The sequence below is a fragment of the Falco peregrinus genome, chromosome 6, assembly GCF_023634155.1.
Source record: "Falco peregrinus isolate bFalPer1 chromosome 6, bFalPer1.pri, whole genome shotgun sequence".
In the NCBI taxonomy this organism is placed as follows: Eukaryota; Metazoa; Chordata; class Aves; order Falconiformes; family Falconidae; genus Falco; species Falco peregrinus.
In genome coordinates, this window is record NC_073726.1 from 80,872,741 (window position 1) to 80,895,516 (window position 22,776).

The window sequence follows — 22,776 nt, forward strand, 5'->3', positions numbered from 1 at the left end:
TCAAACTTTTTAAACAGGGGGCCGCGGCTGCTTGGTTCCCCCCCCCCCAACCCCAACCCCCAAGTGGGGGGGGGGGGGGGGGGGGGGAAGTGGAGGGGTTCTATAAATACCAGGGACTGGACTGAGGACCCTGGAGGGCCGTAGTTTGAGGACCCCTGGCCTAGAGGGTAACCTCAAGTTAGCCATTTATGTAACATCACCAAAACCACCACTGAATTTAGCATTTCTGGCAACCACAGCTTTGTCCCAAGAACAGACCCAAAAGATTATACTGTAAGTCACATCCAGCGACTGAAATAAGAGCTGAGAAGAATTAGACCTGTTCTAGAATGGGCAAAGCCAAAACAAAGGACTTTTTAACACAGAAGTTCCCTCAAGGGTAGGGAAAAGAACCCTTCTGTAAATTCTGGGGTTAAGTGCTAAAGCATGTCTCAAATTGTTATTAATACAGTATATTCATTTCTCTTATTTCTCTGGCTGTTTCAATAAAGCATGAATATTACCAATGAACAAAGCTCCAAAAAATTCCGTTGACACTGCAGAGAGGCACAAGCCTATCAGCAGGCAGCTGATAGCCTTTCAAGTAGATTGTATCAGGTTTTATCTTAGAACTTCTCCATTTCTGTTCATTTCCTGCACTGCTGCCAAAATAAGTTTCTATTCTGTTTTTTTAAAAAGTCTGGTAATTCCTAGTTGCTCACAAACCAACATGAATGCAATTTCAGAAGTGCAAATTGTTTTCAAATCACATTAATAGAAAGAGAAGAAAATAATGCAAAATGGTTTAGGATAACTTCAATAACAGTACCAGCACTCATTTAAAATCCTTCAACAAACAAGTAGCAGCAGAAATTTTAATATTTCTAATTATTTTGTTTTAACAAAGACTTACCCTCTTGCAGGATCTAAGGCAATTGCTCTGGGCTGATCCAATTCTTGCCAAAACAAAACTTTCCTCAGTGATCCATCTAAATTAGAAACTTCAATCCGATTTGTTTCAGAATCTGTCCAGTATAATTTCTCTCCCAGCCAGTCACATGCCAGCCCATCAGGTGACAGAAGTCCAGAAATGACCACATTTTGTACACTCCCAGATTTATTGAATTCTGTTCGTTTAATGGCTTCTTCACTGACGTCACTCCAGTAGATCAACCCCTTTACAAACACGAAGTCTACTGCTGCTGCGTCCTCTAACCCACCCACAATCACTGTGGCGTTCTCCTTCCCGTTTGCAGCATCCACTAGTCGCAGATCACGTCGGTTCGCATACAGCAACAGCGGGGCAGCTTTAAATGGGAGAAATAAGGGGGAGGGGGGCAGACAGATGCATTAACACCACTTTTTTTTTTTTTTTTAAAGTGTAAATTGCACTATGATGGTGCATCAAGCCATAACTACTAAGAAATTAAAAAAAAATAAAAGGTGGGGGGACATTTTGAAATTTTACTAAAAATCACCAACTCTAAACCTTTCAACAGTGCTACAACTCAAAATGGTAACTTCATAACGGGCAGCTCATTCTGGGCTGTGCATTACTAAAATAAGATTAAAGAAGAAGGGCGAAAACAAAGATGACAGGAGTTTGAAGTGTCCAAATGACAGTGTTCTGTAGAGAAGGACACTTAAATAAGAGTTTGAAAGACAAGGGTTAGTTTTCTAAGCACTCAGTGCTAGCCCACCTGAGAAAAGATTCAGGGTTTTTTTTGCTAGAATTTAGTAGTATACACCCCACTTCTATAAAACCGTAATTCATGTCAAGCTGTCAAAGCCACCTGTATGTTTATACTCTACAAAATCATGTATCCTGGATATTTTATATGTAATACATACAAACAAAATTCATTGCACATCATGAGACAAATGCTGTTTTAGAGTATTGGAGTTGGTATGAGGAGGTAGAGAGAAAAATAAATCTACAGGAATGGGAAACACTGAGTTTTTTCAAACTCAGCTCTACCACTCCTGTTCAGTTCTCTACCACAAAGCCTTTATTTTATATGCTTTATTTGCTTACTCTATCAGTTTGCACTGTCTGTGTATTTTTCATACACAACACCTCAGATGACTAATGAAAAGTAGTAACCATGAAAACATAGTTTCTTAAATGTAATATGCCCGTTTAATTGCCCTTAACCACAAGCTATATATAACATTATGAAAATTCCAGCCTCATTCCTACTTCAACAAAAGGTTAAGAAAAATACTACATTTGTATAATGCAGACAAGCACATCCTTCTAATTCCACTATCATAAAACATTTCTACCTTTCCCCGTGTTTACTCAGGCACTGCAGCAACTGAGCTGTACAGCAGCATTTAGATCCATACTATGATTGGCATACTAAATGTTCCTATACATGTCACCGCACAAATTAAAAAACTTGCACATTTATTCACCAGCATAGGTGGGGCACTTTAAACCTCTAGCAAAATATATGTCCTAACCGAAAGGTTTACACTTATAGAGCCAAAGACGTACATGGTTGAATAGTATCAAGGTCTACGTTGCCAGAAAAGTTACAGTTCCTTGTATGAGAAACTCACATGGAAATTAGAAATACTAACACAGACTTCAGAAAATTCAAAAGCTAGTTTCCAAGATCAGACTACTTCCCTCATTACCACAAAACTAAACTGTTTATCAAAGACACTGCTACATATGCATTGGGAAAAGCTGAAGGAACTAAGAAGTTCCTTAATCATTTATCTACTGCCAAATAAACAAGTTCTTAGATGTTTGGAAGCTTTTCTTTCTGTTGTCTCCCCTCCTCCCCTTTGGTTGTTTTTTTTTTTTGGTTTGTTGTTTTGGTTGTGGGTTTTGGTTTGTTGGTTGTTCTGGGTTTGTTTGGTGGGGTTTTTTTGGTTGGTTGGTTGGTTTTGGGGGGGGGGGGGCGCTTTGGTGGTGTTTTTTTTTTTTAATCAAATTGTTTAAGGCTGTCATCCTAATTTTAGAAACACTGAATATAAACTGATTTACTACAACCTTTAGATAGAAAGTTACCAAAATGGAGGGAGGGGAGAGAGGAAGCTTTGTTGTTTTTAATAATGCTAAATTTGTATTCCCCCTTCCAGAAAGCAAGTTTTTATTGTGCTGCAAAACATTGAGTTTAGATATTATCATTTCCATGAAGACGGGGTAGACTTCTTTAAACTAGAAAGCAGAATGTTTATATTACATAGGTTTATTACCTTACTTTGCTATCTCCTTCCCTTCCTTACCTAATTTCCCACCTCCTAAAGATTTAAAATTAATAAGAGAGTTTCTTGAAATGCAGGTTGCTTACGATGCCTGCATCTTTTCAGAAAAAAGTATTCAATAAACTGCAAGTGGCAAAAAATAGATATGCAACAAAACCCTCTACTTTAAAGCCTGCATACAATTGTAACCCGAAAAATCTAGTTAATAGCCAGCTCAATGTCATCTAGTGCACCATAGGAAAGTGTGCAGCCAACTGGCAGAGCTCTCTCTAATAAGACAGCATGCCCAGCATTTGAAAAAAGGTAAATCCATGCACAAATGAGTAAAGACTCCATTATTATGTGCAACACGGAGCAGGAGTACCCATGCACACAGCATGCACTGAATTGGAACACCAGGCATGTCAAGTGTAATCACCGAGGCCTGAAGGCACTGCTGAGCCTAACACAACCACATTGCATAGGTTATTCACTCCTTGCTGGAGCTCAGAGCTGGCTGAGGAAGGACTGGAAAAAAAACTCCTTTTCATGAATGATACAACTTAGTTGAATGACGGCTCAGAAGAAACACAGCTACACTTAGGATGTGTAGTTTCACGCAGACTGATTCAAAGCCACAACTTGTAACACATTCTGCAGGGTTGGCAGATGAGGATATTAAGCTTCTCATTCCAATTTGTTGTGACATTCAGGAATGAAACATGCATCACCAAAATAATAAAAAACAGGTTTGCTCCCCCACCCCCTCCAACCCTTCCCAGAAAACACAAAGGCTTCAATACCCTAGAAAAGCCAATTACTGAAGTTGGCAGCATTAGTACCTAGTATCGTCTTTGCCGTTTACTTGACGTAAACAGCAATGCCAGAAGGAAAATTGTGGCAGAAGGTCCCTGCCTGCTCAATATGACTCAGTTTAAAAGAAGCACAGGACACTGAAAAGATGGCTTTTTGAATAATGCAGTTATGAAATATATTAATAACTTAAGGGAAGAAGTCCAAGTTCAAAGCTAGACAACTATTTTGCAGTTCAAGTTATAATGGGGCAAAGAGATAGGACTATTTTTTTTTTTTTTAAGAAGCTTTCCTTATGTTTCTGTATCCCTTTCTATAGACATCAGAAGAATAAATATTTTAACTGGAAAATCTGCAATATATTGAGGAGGAGCACACATTTTTAAAAGTAAAAGAAAAAACACCCATCTTGGAAATCAACTGGAAAAGCAGTAAATATTAGCATGTCCTCTATCACCTGGAGGTCTACATGTAGTTTATTCTTCTAATTGAAGTACCCAGTACAGAGTAAAAGCTATGCTTAGGTATAAAACAAGGTTTTTTTGGATCCACCAGCAGGACAAACATTTGCCTCAAGAAGACAAGTTACAAAAACTGAAGTTTAAAACATTCGAACTGCAACAAAAATAATTTTAAATCATAAGAAACTCCTGTCAATAGTGGGTCACTGAGCCTAACTGCTTCTTAACTCCAATAGTCACATAAAAACTTCCATAAGCTTGCTACATTCAATATTAAAATCCAGACACTACCTTTTTTTGCCTTGACTTTGCAACTAGAATTCTACATCAGCATCCTTCTCACCACCTAACTCCAGTTCTTGTACCAATTCTTCCTCTTGGTTGCAACTGTTGTCTCTCTCACTAGCATACTGAAACTTTCTAATACCCAAGATACCTAACTCTGTTTTCCCTAACACTTGTTTACTAAACTCTTTGTACATCTGATTTTTAAGTGTCTGATACTGGCTTAAAAATGCTACAGTCCACAGGATGCAAAGTGATGAACTAACATACAAAGATCACTTTACCAGCTAAAAATGTTTTCCAGTTTTTTTGGTTTTTAAGTGACAACTTCAAGCTCTCAGAATTTGTCATGCTTTTCTTTAGTCCAGAGGTTTTTTCCACAAGTTCCCACTCACTCCTTTCCACTTTAAATGATCCATGACACCTCAGTCTGCCATGAGGTCAGTTACCTTCAACAGGCTCATTCTCTTTCACTGACATGGAATTTAGCCTGGTTAAAGCAATTAGCACAGCATTTTCCCCAAACCCTTCTTTCATATTCTCAACCCCTAGCAATGCTGTTCTACCCCCTCATTTAGTTAAAGGCCCCTCCCCAAGCTGTTTCAAGTCATTAGCGTCAGTGAAAGGTTTGACTGGGTTAGTGAGTTGAATCAACTCACGAAGTGGTTCAGCAAACTCCAAAACTAACATAAGGCAAGCAGCAGGGAGCTGGAAGGGGGAGCAGCTCTCCCCCCTCTCACTGGCAGGCTGCTAGATCTGCTCAAGATGCGACTGCAGCCACATCCTTTCTCCCCAGTTCCACTTTCAGCTGCTGGTTCCCAACCTCTCTTTTGCATTGGCACTAGCACTTGTCCCACAGGACGGTAAGACAATGCAGGGAGCTAAACCAGCAGAAGGCTACAGTGCTCTCCCCCACACCTGCCAAAAAGTAGGTTTTAGCCAACCATCATCCAGAACCGCTTCACAACAAAATCAGATAAATCTAAGTACTAGCACACCAGAGAAAGGGAGGACTGCATCAGCTTTGACAAATTAGTTGAACTAGTTGCTTGTGAGCCTCCAATTTAGAAACAGGACCCATCAGACTACAGGTGGCCACCACAAGTTGTGGCAACCTGCCCCAGAATCCCAGTGTGGTCCAGCTGGTAATACTGAGCAACTGCTCACATTGTGGAAAGCAATATCCATGCAGGAGTCGACTGGTAAGAAACCCATGGATTGTTACACTGGAAGAAAATGTCATTGTGCTAGGAAAACTCCCCCTCTTTTAAAAGGCTTGCTGAAGAACTCTGACCATCTAAAGGTGAATTGATACTGCCAAGCATACTGCCACAAGGATGGCAAACATGGACCGGAAAAGGGGAGTGTGGTGGTAAGATGCACCAAGCAAATACACAGTGGCTGGGATGAGGCAGAGTAAGCAAGAATTTGACAGATGCCTTGACAGAATTACATGCACCTACATTCAGCTCACAAAAGAATGAAAAGCAGATAAATGGACATAGATAACCAGCAAAGAGCATTAATTACAACCTCCTCAAAACCATACTATACACAAAACTCCTGGTATGTAATACAATCCTCCCCATTCCCAAGACGTCCCACAGAGAGCAAACACAAGAACATAAGAAAAACTCTCTGGACTGACACAAGGATTCTGGCACAGTCAGTTGTGAGGACTCTCTTTTTAATCCCCAGGTTTCAAGTTTCTTCATCATTGCTTATGCTTATAAGGAATTCTGTAAATTGTTATCTGTGAGTTTTGCTGCTTAGTTTGGAGGAGCAAGAAGAAAAAGGTTGAGGTAGCATGGGGAATAAAACCCTGGGAGACTGGAGTCAAATCAGAAGAGAGGCAAGTTGCTAATGAAAATACACTTCCCAAAGAAGCAGGGACACAGCCTAACGAACTTTCATGCGGAGATGGTTTATATTTTCAAACAATCAAAAAAAATCACCAGTAACCACGTAAGAGTTTCATCACAACAAGCAGCAAGCCAGGATTCTGCACCAAGTGCTCCATCAGAGCACCTTTCCCAATTTATTCCACACAATCCACAATTTTTTTTAAGAAAACTGAATTACCAGTAGCCCCTATTCCACCTTCACTGTGAATGGGAGAGCTCTCTTCTCTCTCAGTCTCCCTGCTCTCACAAATACACTTGCAGGACACAGCAGGCAACTGGGACTTGAGTAAACAAGCACAAGGCAACCCAAACTTGGCAGAAAGGACTTTTTCTCCTCCTTTCAGCTAACCTGAAGTGTATTGCACATGCTAAAGCCAGCCAAGGGCTGTTCAGATAGTAATGCAAAAGGTCACAGGAACAGTCAAGCTTGCCAGTGAATGCAATGAGTAACCACATCAGTGCAAAAGTAAAGATACCAAGCAGCAACAATGGTACCTGGATTCTGCACCAAGCTTCTACTGTTAGTTTTGCAGGCCACTGGCCAGATAGGAGCTGTGGAGACCAAGACATCCTGTAAGACCAGCTGGTACAAAGGCAGTAGTAGCCTGCTGAATAACAGGGAAAAAAATATCTCTTACTGAAGAGCTAGAAGGACAGAGACAAGAGAATGAGAAGAAGGGAAGAAAATTAAGTACAGGGAAGGATTGAAATACCAGGTCCAGGCATAAAAAACCCAACAGACCTGGCAGAGTATAGCAAAACCATACACAACTGTACCACAAACGCCAGCCTATCACAGCCAAATAACCTTCTGAACAGCAAGCATTTCTGACCAAATCATCCTGTTGGCAACAGAGCCATACAGCCAGTAGTTGATGATTTCCAAATTATCACAGCATGTCTCTTCTCTGTGTTAGGTAGCACTCTGATCCACTGTCCATCTTGACATAACATAGACTCTCCTACTCTGAATTTCATTCAATTGCACTCTCATGGGGATAAAACACACTACTTCAGCAGCTGGTATCTTTTTAACTTTATATGCTGAATATCTTGCTGACAACAACCTAGGATGAGCAGAGCGTTATGCTTCCCGGTCAGGCATCTGCTTGCAGCTGCATTGCCATATAACACTACCACCTTCCTCCATTACCCTCCTGCTTATGAAAGGGAGTCACAAAGTGGCAAGAAAATAAAGGTGACCTGGCAGCAGCACAGTACACTTTGCTGGGCCAGCAGCACACTCTGGAAAGCAGGAAGGCTCCTAGGGATGCATGACCAAGTAGTACCATGATCCATATTAAAGCCTGCAGAACCTCAACACTACACTTCCCATTTCCTCAGGTGGCCTCACAACCTTCCTTCGACACTCTCCCAGTTTCTCAAATAGAGTAACACACAGCACTGCAGATGAAATCATAACAGTTTCACGCACACTGACAATGCTCCCTTAGTTCTGCTGGAAACACTCATGTTTAAATCAACACAATCCATTAAATGAAAAAAGTTAATATGCGTTAATATGCTGCAAAGCGCCTCCTGTCTACAAGGTATGTTTCTGACATTCACTCATATAGAAAAAGAAATACTGGACGAAAAGGTCTCAACACGGCCCAACAACATGCACTTGCGACCCAGAAAGGCAACTGTATCCTGGGCTGCATCAACAGAAGCATGGCCAGCAGGTCGAGGGAAGTGACTCTCCCCCTCTGCTCTGCTCTTGTGAGGCACCACCTGGAGTGCGGCATCCAGCTCCAGGGCTCACAACATCAGATGGACAGGGACCTGTTGGAACAAGTCCAGAAAAGGACCACGAAGATGACCAGAGGGCTGGAACACCTATACTGTGAAGACAGGCTGAGAGAGTTGGGAGTTGTTCAGCTTGGAGAAAAGAAGGCTCCGGGGAGACCTTACAGTGGCCTTCCAGTACCTAAAGGGGACCTACAAAACGGCGGGAGAGGGACTTTTTACAAGGCCATGTAGTGACAGGACATGAGGGAATGGCTTTAAACAGAAAGAGGGCAGATTTAGATTAGATATTAGGAAGAAATTCTTTACTGTGAGGATGGTGAGGCACTGGAATGGGTTGCCCAGAGGAACTGTGGATGCCCCATCCCTGGAAGTGTTCAAGGCCAGGCTGGATGGGGCTTTGAGCAACCTGGTCTAGTGGGCGGTGTCCCTGCCAATGGCAAGGGGGATGTAACTAGGTAACTTTGAGGTCCCTTCCAACCCAAACCATTCCATGATTCTATACTGCACCAGCTGGGTCCTATATCTAAATAGGGATGATATTTTGCAATCCAAATGTGAAGCCAGTACGATGACAGATACAGTGACCTGATCACACTAAAATATAACACTACCCTTCACACCTTCTGGCATCATCACTCCCTACAGCACTTCTAACAGTTAGAAAACAAACCAAAAGGTTCTATCATATCCCTCATGAAGCTGCTGAAAGACTGTGCATTGCTTAAGTTCCTCCACTGAATTAGAGAACTGAGACATAAGACTTGATGCTGAGACCAAGGCAGACCGTTTTCCAAAGCCTAGGAAGGGTAAAGGCTGCAAGACAGACCTTGCACACCCCGGCAGGCTGATGGGAATGCTCCAAAGTTTGTTGCAACTATGGAGCAATCACAGCTCACTATGTGTTCCAGCCTTGACATCACATGTATTTAGGGGTGCACATCCAGTCAGCAGCCTGGGAGTGCTTGGCCTCAATCACTCCTGCCAGCTCACTTGCTTCCATAGCTGAAGGACCCTAGTTATACTGGCAGATACCATGTAGGAATAGCCCCAGCCAACAGGTCTCACCAAGATTGCTAATAGTTCCATGTAGTCCAAAAAATCCACACCCTGAGCAAAGCACACTGGTTTACCTTCAAACAAAGCCTTTTTCCACATTGGCAAGAAGATCATAGATGCTGAGCTACCCTTAGATTACTTTTTCAACAATTTATCCAAGTTGGCATGCTTAGCCTAAACGATAAATATTTCTTGAAGCGTGTCAGTTAGTCTAATCAGGTAAAAAAAACACCAACCCAACTTATTTATTTATTCTGTTCTGTGGTTGGGGTTTTTTTGTTTAGATTTTTGAAGCACTATCAGGAAGCTGCTGTAAAGCATGATAACAGAATTTAGCACAACAGACCCCAACTTTTGGACAGAATGACCCATAAAAAAAGAAAAAGTTGCCAGCACCGATGAGTACACCACAAAAGTAAGTGACTGTCCTCAGCTAGGACAGTGGGTAGGGGCAGGGGGAGCAGCAGTACTACCACAAAGGCTTGTCATATTCATCCCCACCTCTCTACAGTTCTTCAACAACCAACGTATCAGTTACCCCATGATTTCTTTGTGGCATACTTCCCAGATCACACTGGGTGAATGGCATCTTTGTCAGTTCATCCATCACAACAAGTATCAAGAATAAAAAGCCCCATATCTCTACAACTTTTTCCAAACAACTTCAGACTTTGTTTCTCATGCAGCTAAAATACTTTCTTCAAGACAAGACAACATCAACAATTTCACAAAAATATGAAGGATTCACACTGAACTAGAAAATAGTTTTATAAGAAAATTGAAATAAAATACTCACAGTGCAAGTTTAAAACATCTGCCAAAGGAAAAAAAGCTCTCAAACCAAAATTACACTTTGACCAGTCAAATTCTTAAGACTATCAAGTTTCCTACTAAATTAATATTTAAATATTAATTTAATAAATAACAATTCCAGTTCAAACAAATAGTTAGGGACTGTTTTTAAAAGAGTAAGGAAGGATGTGCACATACTTCCAAGAATTTTGAAAATTACTGCACATTTGTTTGTTTTGGATACAAAGTTGGACCAAAGTGATTTATTTTTTTTTTAACTCTCAAAGCCACTCACATTCCAGCACTACTAACATCAACTCTTCAACAGGCTTACCTTAGATGCAGTGACACATGAAAAAAAAAACAAACCAAAACATACATACACATGCAGGATCCCTTGAAAAAGGTGAACAATATTGTCTTTTTCATGTTGAATAGGACTTATTTCTGGTAATTCAAAGGAAAAGAAACCCATAAACACAAACCCATCCAACTTGGAATTATTTTACTTACTAATTTTACCATTACCTACAGGGTAAAGGCTAACTGTTGAGCCTCAGTTCAGTTTCTGAGTTATTAGAACACCAGTGCATTTTCCAAATGGACATAAGAGTCACTACAAAGTTTACAAATTCCTACTTTTCTGTTATTCTTAATAGTCTACTCTATTAATCTATGTGTGGACAAGAGGACTCTTGGATTTCCAAGGTGTTAACATTTTAATTACCACATTGTAATTCACACTAGGGCTACAAGCAAGAGCTTTATTCACTGCTTTTACAGAACAATGAAGGGAAAAAAAGAATCTACAATGCTACAGCACTTTACATTTCTATCACCTTCCACAGGCCCATAACTTCCAGAATTCAAGCAAACACATCAGCCACCTTCTAGAAGCCTGAACTCACTGACAAGGGACAGAGGAGAATGCTTATTATTGAGGAGTTCTGGAGGCATAAAGAGTTTACAAAAAAAAAAAAAAAAAAACACCACAAACCAAACATACAAACTATGTTTTTCCTCTCTGAACAGATTGCAGGGGAGGGAAAAAGAGTAAGAGGAAGAATATAAAGGAGAAAATTACATTACAGCATCATAAACAAGGAAAACAATTTCTGATGAAGAAAAATTATACAGCTAGTTGACTAAGATTTTCTGTCTCAAATATATTACTTTTCAAATCTGACATCAAGAGCTCACACATGCCCCTCAAACAGAATCAAAACTATATTCCCATTTCTGCCACATTGATTATAACATGAGGGAGTAATTCTATTTAGGTAATGTGATCCTGTAACAAGATACTAAAAAAAATGTTGCCATTTTCCATGTCTGTTTATATTAAAAACATTTCCTTATTGTTCTCTCTGTACAAATAATGAAGCTCAAAAAGCATTCCAACTTTTAAACTGACATGCCTCTTTCTCCAAATAGTTTATAACATTTTGCAAAGGAAACTAAGTATTGCTAACTAAACCATTGCTTCTTTTAACCTGCACTTTGAATGGTATGTTCTTAAAAGTATATATAAATCAAATGGAAAAAAGTATTACAGTATTCCCATTCTATTCATAGACTGGTAGGTTTGACTATTTCAAAATTGGTGGGGGCTGTGCCAATTACATTGAAACAGAAAGGTCTCTAGCAAGATAGTCACAAGGAGACAAAAACCCCACCCTATTTTCATAACTGTTTTGCAGGAGAACATTTCAAAAAGGAGAAACAATGACAAGCTCATTTCTACTTGCAAACACTATCACTGTGTTCAAATAAAGTTCTGTCCACAGGGAGCAAATATCAAGCCTGTTCACACTGTCAATCCCTTGCCATAAATATTTATAAACTACAAGAACGCATAGAGACCTTAATGGAAGGTTCTCTATGTCAGCTTGCCTGCCAGATATATAAATAGGAAAGTTACTTAATGTTTATGGTGTTGATACCCAGCATTTATGTACAACCCATTAGAGATGCAATGCTTTCCCCTTCCAAGCCTTGGACAATTACCACAAAAGAACACAGCTTCTTTGTTTAGAGTACTGTGTGCCCTGTAACTCTGCAAGTGATATATACTCTGAAAATATGCAAGTGAGGTATAAGTTGAAGAAATAAAGGTTATTATTAGAGAACGTATTTCTTTCACCAACAGCAGTTACCCTCTGGAAAAGCCATCACTACAAAGCACTTGTCACAGAAGAAGTGAAGTACTCGCTGCATGCTCATCCTAAACCTCACCTCCACACACCAATAGTCCCCCTTGGTGAGCCATAGCATTCAGGTTCAAGGACTCACCTTTTAAGCAAGCAATGCCAACTCATTTATATGAACGTGAACAGACCATCCCTGCAGCCTGCAAAACAGCTGCACCCCCCACGTCCTTCTAAGAAACTAGTATTAGTTACTGGTGAACGTCCACCTGTGGGAAATTCCTTAGTAATGTAAATTCTACTTCACTGGCAACAACTACCTTCAAAGTACAAATGGCCCCCATGTGCCATCAAAGAAGTGGGTGGCAGCAAAGAATTTCACCAGCCACATATAGTTCATTAAACAAATCTCTCTCAGGTGAGCAGGCTGAAGTGTGAGGGTTCCCCAGCAGAACTGGGAGAAGAGCCGAGCACGTCAGAGCCACTGGCTCGGCCAGAAGCAGGAGCATGAAACAAAGCTTTTCTGGTGCCATGCAACAATAACACGTACCCCTCCCTATAGTACAAGGAAGTGGACTCTTTTGAAGAAGCTACTAGCAAGGCAATCCAAGTATTTAGCACTTCACAGGAAATTAATGAGGTTAAATATGCTGGGGATAAAGAATATAGTGTTTAAGTCTGCAGACTGGCTGCCAGAGATGAATGGTGACAGATCAGAAACTGAGACCTGTTTCTCCCTGTTTTCTTCCCCTACCCCACTCCCTCAGAAGGAAAAATAAAATAAATATTATCTTTGCTCTACTTGATTTGAACTAAAAAGTAAATCCCATATTACGTGCACTACAGCAGATATTTTTGAAGCTGGCATTTCTGAGATGCGACATCATCATAAAGGTGGATTACAGATGTCCAAAGGAATCAGATTTCTCCAGCTCCCAAAGACAGACAGTTAAAACATTCCTATGCTCCAGATCCTGACCTATTGGGGGGGGGGGGGGGGGGGGGGGAAGAAAAAAAGAAAACCAAAAACCAAAAGAAACACCTCTACCCATTCTACAGCTTTCAGCCAAATTCCTCACCTATAAACTCAGGTAATACAGAGGTAATCAATTCACCAGTGAAAAAGGAAACATGAGATATGGTTAATGCCCCTCTAACCAGTATTGGTTTGAAAAATGAACAAAGCTTTTCACCCAAATAAATCTGTATAACTCCCACTCAAGGATACAAGAAGCCCATCATTTGCATACACCTCTAACGAGATATACACACATCTTTACCCATATACCCAGAACTTCCCCATATCTTCATCGCACTTGGCCAAAACCCCTACTTCACCTTACCTCCAAGACCTATGAAAAATTCCATCAAACTTTCTAAGTCCTAATTTTTCAGAAAGAAAAGCTAAAGCAATATGATGATAAGTGAACTGTATCACAGAGATGCAATTGCAAAAACTATTAAAGTAATGGTGGATGTTGTAACACCTTAGATCACACTAATTTTAGATTGTTCTATAGAGAGATGAAAAAGGAAAATGCATTGGAAATAACGGCAGACAAAGGCACACTGATTTCTGAGGAACCTTACAATGAAAAAACATGAGTAGAATACAGTTAATTCAAGCTTGGGTGAAGAAAGAGACCATGATGATTACAAAAAAGACAGACATTTCCAATTCTCATTGTCAAAACTTAAGCATTGTACAGTCCTAGGTGAAGAGACCCTTTTTGCCTGAAGGCAAAAACATAACTCCAGCTGGAAGTTCCTTATTCTCCAACCTGAGCACTTAAGCAGTAAAAACCTGTTCGTTGTCCCCTTCATTGTCCCCTTCTCTGACTTCTAGTAGAAAAATACCTGCAAACAGCTCCAGTCACAGCTTAGCAAGTCTTGAACATTAAGCTCTTCTAAACTATGTGCAAATGAGTCTATCTAAAAAGATACAAAAAGCAAAGATGATCTCTTTATCAAAGCAAGTAACAATAGATTAAAACCAATTAAAGCAGTAACAACATTAAAGCAATAACAGATTAAAACAAACCCTCTTCTGAATGCATAAGAGGGGAGCAGCAGTTTTAAAATGCCCATTACCAAAGCCATTTTCATTTCTTCACTAACTGACCTTAAGCACAGAGGACTGCCACATTCAGTACGTGTACAAACATAATTTATAGGATTCCTAGCCAAACAATAGCTTTATGCACTGTTAGCATGATCAGCACTTAAAAACCAAACAAAGCAGTAATTGCATGCTGACTGGAGAGTTATTTCTGAAAGAAAAGTAAGCCATGAATACTTGCAGAGGAAGAACTCTCTTTATCACTTAACTAAAAAGTTAAAACCTCAGTTTCACACTTATCTGTAGCTCCCCGACAGATGTGTTGCCACTGCTACTGCCTCTTTGCAACTGTCAATTATCTAACAAGATCCTGCTTGGTTTCACAGCTGTCATGAAGAATACAGCAAAGCTACCATGAAGCAGCTTTAACTCACTCCTCCACATATACCCTCAGGGAGCAGCTCCAAGAAGCACTGTTGATGGTCAGAGAGGAGGAAGCCCAATCCCTCAAATCAAACCAGGGACAGAGAGAGGAGAACAGAGACTGGACTGTGATGAGGATCAAGGAATGTGACGACCCCTTTCTTCCATCAGCCAGAATATGGAAGGGAGAAAAAAAAATAAAAATAATAATAATAATAAAAAAAATCAACCCCAAACCGCAGAACTTCCACAGCAAGCTTTTCTGACAGTAACCTCATGCCTCTTAAAAATCCAGATACCTGCCCTGAAAACATTAGTAGGATCTGGCTTATCACAGTCCTTGGACGACTTTGAAAGACAGGTGCACTACCCTATGCATCCATTTCTGGCTAGTATCAACCTGGTATTTCTTCGAGTCCTTAGTAGCTTACAGGGCACTGTGCTTCCAGGTTACCAATTTTATTCCTTTCCAGAACAAGTAAACAAGTCTACCACAGTTTCCTCAGACTAACGATCGCAGTTCAGTTGTCATAAACCTCTGTCCATTTGCTTTTTTAAAGTCAACAAGAACAGGAAGGCTAGTTCTGTAAGCAAAGAGAATGCTGCAATCCACAAATATACACTATAACATCTTTTGTGAGTTTCAGTCTCCAGCACTGCTGGCTTGGCATCCTTCATGCACTAAATTCACAAACCAAATACTGAACTTCATAACTTCACCTCTACTTTCATGTATAAACTTATTCATACTCATGCTGGCACTGCCTCTGCCTCATTAAGGAACTGCTGACACCTCTTCTGAACTCAACGCATCTTATTCAAACCAATTCTACTTTCACAGATGTTGTTTATTAGGGAGGACGCATGCATTAAAATTTGATTTTTGTTTCTTCAGAGTTCAGCTGTTCCTGCTGTTTATCTCCATCTAAGGTAACAATTAGCCAGTAGGAAGATTACTGTTGTGTCACAAACAGAAGATTACGACTTCAGGTAGGTGATCAAACAGCAGGAGTCCATGAACACAGAAAAACCAAAAATGCTGTTTGGATACAAATGTCCTTGGCAATAGACAAAGACGAGAGACAACAAAAGAAATGACAGTCTGGATGATTTATAAATCACTGAACGTTTCCTGAAAGTGTCTTATTAAGCACCATCAAGTATACAAAAATTTGCCAAAGTATACGTCACTATTTCAAGATTAATTGAAGAAATTACAGTGACAATATTATGTGACATTACATATGACAGCAATTTATGTGCTGTCATCTTGAACTAGGCTGAACAGCAAGTTAGAGCCAAACAAATGTTTTATTAAGAACAGGTATGATCATTACTTAATAAAACGAAGTAATCAGGAAACAGTTTCTGTCTATACTCCACACCTAACTTAACTATTGAAAAATGAGGCTTAACCGCCACGAGTCCAAAATGTTACACAGCCCATTTAAATAAGTATATTTGTATCTTTGCAAACAGGATACAATATGGCAAACAGATGCACAGGAGAAAAAAAAAAAAAGGGTATGGGGGAAAGGAGAATTTTTGTTTTCCAGAGTATTGAGCAACTGGAGAGTGAGCAGTTAACTTCAACCTAAACCACCTTTAGTCTAGCTTTCATCAAAATGCACTAGCACTGATGAATTTTCTAAATCGAAGTGTGATTAACTGTTAGCAGTTAACCTCTTCCCCCATCTAGTATGAAAAAATACAAGCAAACAGCAAAATGATGGGTGCAAACACCACAGGTTATTTCTTCCCAGGAAGTCTGAACACAAGAGCAATTGCTACTGTCGTGAAGTTTACAGCATTAAAACAAAAAAAGTCCTCAGTTTTCTTACCAATTGTGCTCTGTAAGACAAGAAATTTTGTTGGAGAGGGGAAGTGGAATAAAAAAAAAACTCAGCTGCTTTAAGTGACATCCCCTTGTAAGGCACTCGACCGCTGATGTAAAGCTGCATACACATCCGTGGCAGTGCACCAGTGAAACACAAACTTCTCCCAAGTCCCAGCGCAGAGCCAACACAGCTGAGAGGCGCCTTCGTTCCTCTCCTCGCCAACTCGGCTGCGCAGGGGGCGAAGCACCAGTTCCCGGGTACTTTCGAAGGGCGCCCCCGCCCCCCCCCCCCAAGGCGGGAGGCTCCTCCGCGCTCCCCCCCCGCCCTGGCAGGATGAGACCCCAGCCTCGGCAGGGGGGGGGGAGGCGAGAGGAGCCTGGCGACAGCAGCAGCCCTATCAGCCTGACACTGGCGTGGCCGAGCCGCTGCCCCCGCGCTGCCTGCCGCCCGCGGAGGGGTGAGACGGAGGGCGTGCGCTGCGTTTGGGGGCTTTTTTTGTTTTTAAGGAAAAAACCCAACAACTTGAAAACAACAATGGGGCGGCGAAAGAAGCGGCCGGCGGGGCGGGTGCTCCCAAGCGCGGCGCGGGCCGCCGGGGAAGTTGCCCGGGAGCCGGGGAGGCCGCGGCGGCGGCGGGGAGGGAGCGCTGCCCCCGCGCCGGGCCCCGCGCCCCGCCGGCAGCCAGGCCTCTCCCCTCCCGCACGCCCAAACATGGCCCCTCGCCACCAGCCCTGCAACTTTTCCCCCTGCCCCCCCGCTCACCTCTCATCAGGGAACAAAAACTGCAGGCAAGTAGGCTGCGCAGGACAGCCCCCATCTTCCTTCCCTCCTCGCTCTCACCGGCGGGGAGGCGGCGGCGAGGAGCAGCACCTCCGCTGCCAGTTCATGCTTCCAGGCGGGCGGGGAGGTGGCGGGGAAGGTGGGGGAGGCGGGGAAGGGCGGCCGCGGAGATTCCCCCCTCGCCGGTCCCTAGCAGGCCACTTGCCCCGCCGCGCCGCCACGGAAGCAGGCGCTGCCCTCCATGCCGGCCGCCGCCGCCTCACCGCAACCGCCGCTGTCGTTCCCCCATCCACCCCTCCGCTCGCCTGGCCGGCCTCCGCCTCCGCCGGGCGCGCACAGGCGCAGGGATACAGTTCTCCTCCTCCTCCTCCCCCGGCCCGGCCTCGCCTCCGCCTCCCCGCCCCGCGCCGCGCCCGGACGGCTCCCGGCTCCCGGAGCAGCGCCCGCCCCCCCGGCACCTCTCCCGTCAGGGAGGGAGCGGGCGGGCGGAGGGGCGGGGGAGGCCGCGCGCACGGGGGCGCGCGCGCGCGCGCAGCCTCGCTCTCACGCGGGCAGCCTCACACACACGCACACACACGCCCGGCCGCCCGGCGGGTGACAAAAGCCCGGCGGGGCCCGGCGCTGGCTGCGGGGCGGGCAGGTTCCCCGCAGCACCCCCCGCGGTGCCCGCCCGTGGACAGGGTGAGGGGACGCCGCGCGGGGCGGCCGCCCCTGTCGCATTCCAGCGGGACTACTTTCCTCCGCTCGCCCCCTCCGCCGCGTGCGATGCGGTCTGCGGAGCAACACCGGGCCGGGAGGGGCGGCGCTACTTTCTGCCACAGAGCAGGAGCGGCGGCACAAAGGCGGCGGCCGGTCTCTCGGCGGGGGAGAGGTGCCTGCGGCTTGGCTGGGTGGCGTGGGGCACTTCGGTGCCCTTTAGGGCCTCCAGCTGCCAGCGCTGCCCACCCGCTGTCGGGAAGGCCGCGCTGGTGCCCCCAGGGAAGGCTGCGGCGGCCCCTTGGCCCTTCCCCAGGGCCCGGCGCGTAGGTCAGCTGCGGGGTCACGGTGGCTTTTAAATACCTGCCGGCCTGCGCTGCCCTGCCGGCTGGAATAGGAGCAAACCTGGGGGCAACGGGCTGTAATACTAGCGGGTCGCTTGTTGAGCGGGGGGAATAACCTATTGGGTAAAACTAAGTTTCAATTAATACCCCCGGTGTGGAGATTGAAGAGCTGTGATTTTGATCTTTCCCAGACAGAGGCAGTAGGCGTTCTTTATGAGCAGGACTGGCTGCTTGGCTGATGCAATGGTGTGTGATTTACATCCCGGCACTTTTGGGGTGGCTTGGGTTTTTGTTGCCCTTGATAAACTAAATGTAGTGAGCTGGGTTTGTGCTGCTTAGAGCAGTAGTTACAAATGAAAAAAATTAAAATGAGTGGCCAGTGTGCTGTGTTTAAGCATAATTTACTGTTCCCCTTTCATATCTGTGCCCTTTTCTTTCTGAAGAGGTAAAAAGTTAAATGATTCTGTAATACACCCTCACTTCAAAAGAAAAAAAACCACAAAACTTCCCTCTTTACCTACTTCTTTCATTCCTAATAAATAATGCAAAACACAGCTTTCTTGCATTTCCTCTAGATTAGAAAATCTACTCCAGGATTTCTACAAAGAATATTAAGTCTAAATGTCATGACGTTTTCCATCCCTCATAGAGTGTGACAGCTGGTTAGTAGAATAACAAGAGCCAGAACAACTTACAGCAAAATTTGAGATCCTTACATTCAACAGTCTGTATTATTTTCAGGATTATTATAAATTTGTGGAAACATTTAACTTTTTAATTTCATATATGTTGAACATGTATTTTCATAGCTTTTCTTGTGATTACGGTAGGAGATAACATCTGGGCCAGATTAAAGGCCTGGGCACTGTAGACCTAACATCAGGCTCCTGGAGTCATGTGATACCAGAGTCAGCTTCTGCTGGGGAAAACCAAAACAGAAAAACCCTGAGCTTTTTTATGAAAAGAAGTCTATTTCCAACCTTCAAGGTTGCAAAAAAACATTTTGAAAGTGTAAACAATGTGACTCAGCAGCACTACCTGTCAAAGGCCGGGTCCACGTTACAAAATGTTGCCCTTGACTCTCTGCTGGATGGAACAGCCTCTGTTACCGTGCTGTCAGCTGGGAAGATTAGCAAACTCGAGCAAACCCACACGGACAGAGGACAGGAGAGGCCTCCCATGGAAAAATGCACCTAGACAGTAGATAACCCACATCTAACCCTTGTCACCACTGGATTTTGCAGGAGCAGGCAGAATAAGCACACCTTTGTATTTATTTTCACTATTTAATTGGATTCAGAGAAGAAAAAGAGGTTTGTGGAGGTTTTTTCCCTTACCATACACTCACAATGTTGCACAATCTGTGATTAACCTCTTACGCAGTATGGCAGATCTGTAATGAATTCTTCCTATCAACTGCACAGTGCACAGCTGAGGAAAACCTCAAGACTGAACCCCTGCATCACACAACACATTTCTCTACATGCTGTTCCCTCTCACATCTTACCTGTTTATGCTGAAAACACTGCTGTCTTGACTACCTCCCTTGGGAGCCTGATCCCCTGCCTGGTTGCTCTTATTTTTAAGGACATCTTCCCTGCTGTCCAGCCTGACTGGTTTTATTTTTAGCTTCCAAACATTATATGTTGTCACCCCTCATACCGGTGCATTTCACCATTTTTCTCTAATTCAAACACTTTCCTGCTTGGATTTCCTCTGAGCCATTTCATGATTATTGGTTTCGCCTCCCTCAGCCTAGCCCCTTTCCCCACAGCCTGCATAGACACAATCCTGCTCTCTCTGTTACAGCCCAGGTAGCCATTTTTGAACCCTTTTCCCCATCAATGCTTAGGACGCAAGACCAAGCCTATATTCTAAGTGTTTCTCAGCTTTACTTCTAATTCATACATGTAAAATTGACTTCATGACAGAGGTTTTTACAAAGTAAAATAGGAGGCAAGGTTACCCTACACAGAAAAGCCTTCAACAGGCAAGGTTTCTCAGAGATTATTAGGTTCTTTTATTTGAGCTTAAAGTCAATGGGAGTCAAGAGGGAAAGCCTCTTTTATTTTAGTAAGAAGCTTCCCTTGTTGCTTGCAGTTATTTTCATTAACCTTAGAAACTTTGGTTTGCTGGCTCAAATCCGAGGGTCTAACTGCTAAGAAACCTGTACAGCCTTAGCCTTACCTCTGGACTTAGTTGGTGGCTCAGTGATACAAGAGCTTTCACAGGACTTTTTGTATACTCGGATTAGTGCCCAGGTTTGGTTGGTGGCCCAGCCTCACAAGCAGTTGTGTCAGCCCACAGGACAGCAAGGGACGGCAGCTGGAGCTCCTGAAACCCGCAGCGACTGCCAATGTCGCTTTATCTTTGAACTGTGCCCTGAGTTCCAGTGGAGTCAATGGGATCTTTTGTAGGACTGGGACCAAAGTCCCTAATGAGCAAAAGCTGTTAGGAGAAGATGGCTACTCAGCAAATGAATTTGTGGCTGCCCACATCACAGAAGCCACTATCATAATTAGCTTTCTTGATGAATGTCTCAACCAGAATTAATGGGCATGGCATGGTGAAATCCTGGTCCCTCTGAAGGCAATGGCAAAATTCTCACTGACTTCAAAAGGGCCAAGGTTTCACACTGAAACGAGCTCAAGTCCTCTCTTGCCCCCAGCAGGAAAGTCTGCAGCTTGGGCAATGGGATGTGACGTAGTGATGACTTCACCAGTGATGCCTGTTACAACCATTTAGCAGATAAAATAGCACACCCTGACTTGCGGCATCATCACTTTGATGATTTGCCACTTTGCCTAGGCCACAGTTTTATTTATAATGAAAAATGCTTCATCCAGCTCTTCCCTAAAACAAAATCAGCTGTAATAAATGTGATAGATATGCCTGAGAAGGTTTATTCTGTTCCAAGAGTGCAATGGGTTCACCATAGTGTTCCTCCTTCGATAAATAGAGTACCAGATGATCCCTTCCTTCCTAAACTTCAATAACAAGCAGACATACTTTTCCCCTCACTTTTACTCCCATACTGTATAAACTGCACCTTTTCACCAGGACATAGGCAGCTTATGAGCAGATTTCCTTGGACTGGTAGTCATGTCTCCAGACCAGAAATTTTCTGCAGGCCACGAGACCTTACTTGGTTTTGCAGTTACTGTCTGCAGCGTTCCCCACAGTCTGTCAAACCATAGCAAAAACCAGCACTCCCACTACTTCTGAGGCAATCTTCCCATCAAACATCTCATCAAATCCGTTTTTTATCACATACAGAGTTGCCTCTTCTCCCTGCATTTCAGTACTACCTTATTTTCCCCATTCTTTCTTTCCCGTCTCCTCTACCAGAAGAGGTTGCCTGGTGCCCAGGAGGAGAACTGTGTTTCTTTGTGGCTAAAAAAAAATCCTTACAACAAAAACTTCACAGAGGAGAAGGTGCTTGAGTTCAGCAGCCCATACAGGCGAGCTAGTCCAACAGGAATCCAGCTATATCCCCAAGGGGAGATATGAAATAAGATGACCTGAAAGGCTTGGGCATTTTCTTTATGCCTTCGGAGGAACGTTTGGACTCCTGCTGCTGGTGCATCTGAGGTCAGGCTGTCTACCTACTTACTACCTCTTTTCTCCTCTTCCATCTCCCAGGGAGTTGAAAACAGCACTGCCTGAAGATACGCTTCTTCAGCGGTCATGTTCTCAGTGTGAACCATGCAGGATTCTGATTTTAATTTGGCGCTGCCCACCAGACCACAGGGCAAGTCCAAGACTTCCCTTATGAATATCTACCCGTGGCTATATTTCAAAGCCAAATTATGAAAATGTCATTTGAGAAAGTTACAGTTCTAAAATTTGTAAAGTACTTCAATGCTAGGTCGATACAGTGAAAACATCCTTTTAAAAGAGCTCAAATGTCAGGCTGAGAGACACCAAAACACTATTTTGTTTTAGTTTGCTCAAATTTTCAAAACCAGTCAGCATCTGGGCTCTATTAACCATAACATGCATGCCTTTTAAGCAACAACAATTTAAGAATATTTCCTTTTCAAACCCCTTTCATGGAGTTCAGCATTTTGCAATATGCATCCATAATATTTAACAATTCTGCTTTGCACTGCAGCCTTTGAAGTTTAAAACTTAGTTACTGGTAAAGCTTCATACTTTTGCTCACACTATTTTAGTCATAGGGATTAATTACTAGAATTTATGCCTATGGTCAAGAAAGGTAAATCATAGTAATTAGCAATCTTTCCTA

At 43.1% G+C, this 22,776-nt stretch overlaps 1 protein-coding gene across 3 annotated transcripts in view; it reads right to left on the reverse strand.

Annotated features, from left to right (window-relative positions):
• Positions 1 to 17,999, reverse strand: part of LRP6 (LDL receptor related protein 6) — a 128,326-nt gene extending 110,327 nt beyond the window's left edge. For 2 of the 3 annotated variants that reach the window (XM_055807433.1, XM_055807434.1), the window contains exons 1-2: positions 17,470 to 17,999; positions 893 to 1,286 (exon numbers count right to left, since the gene is read on the reverse strand). In XM_055807433.1, the coding sequence (XP_055663408.1) occupies positions 893 to 1,286; positions 17,470 to 17,524 (449 nt within the window). In that variant the 5' untranslated portion in view covers positions 17,525 to 17,999. The remainder of the gene's footprint in view (positions 1 to 892; positions 1,287 to 17,469) is intronic. The other variant, XM_055807432.1, reaches the window with a different exon arrangement.
• Between the last annotated feature and the right edge of the window lie 4,777 nt (positions 18,000 to 22,776).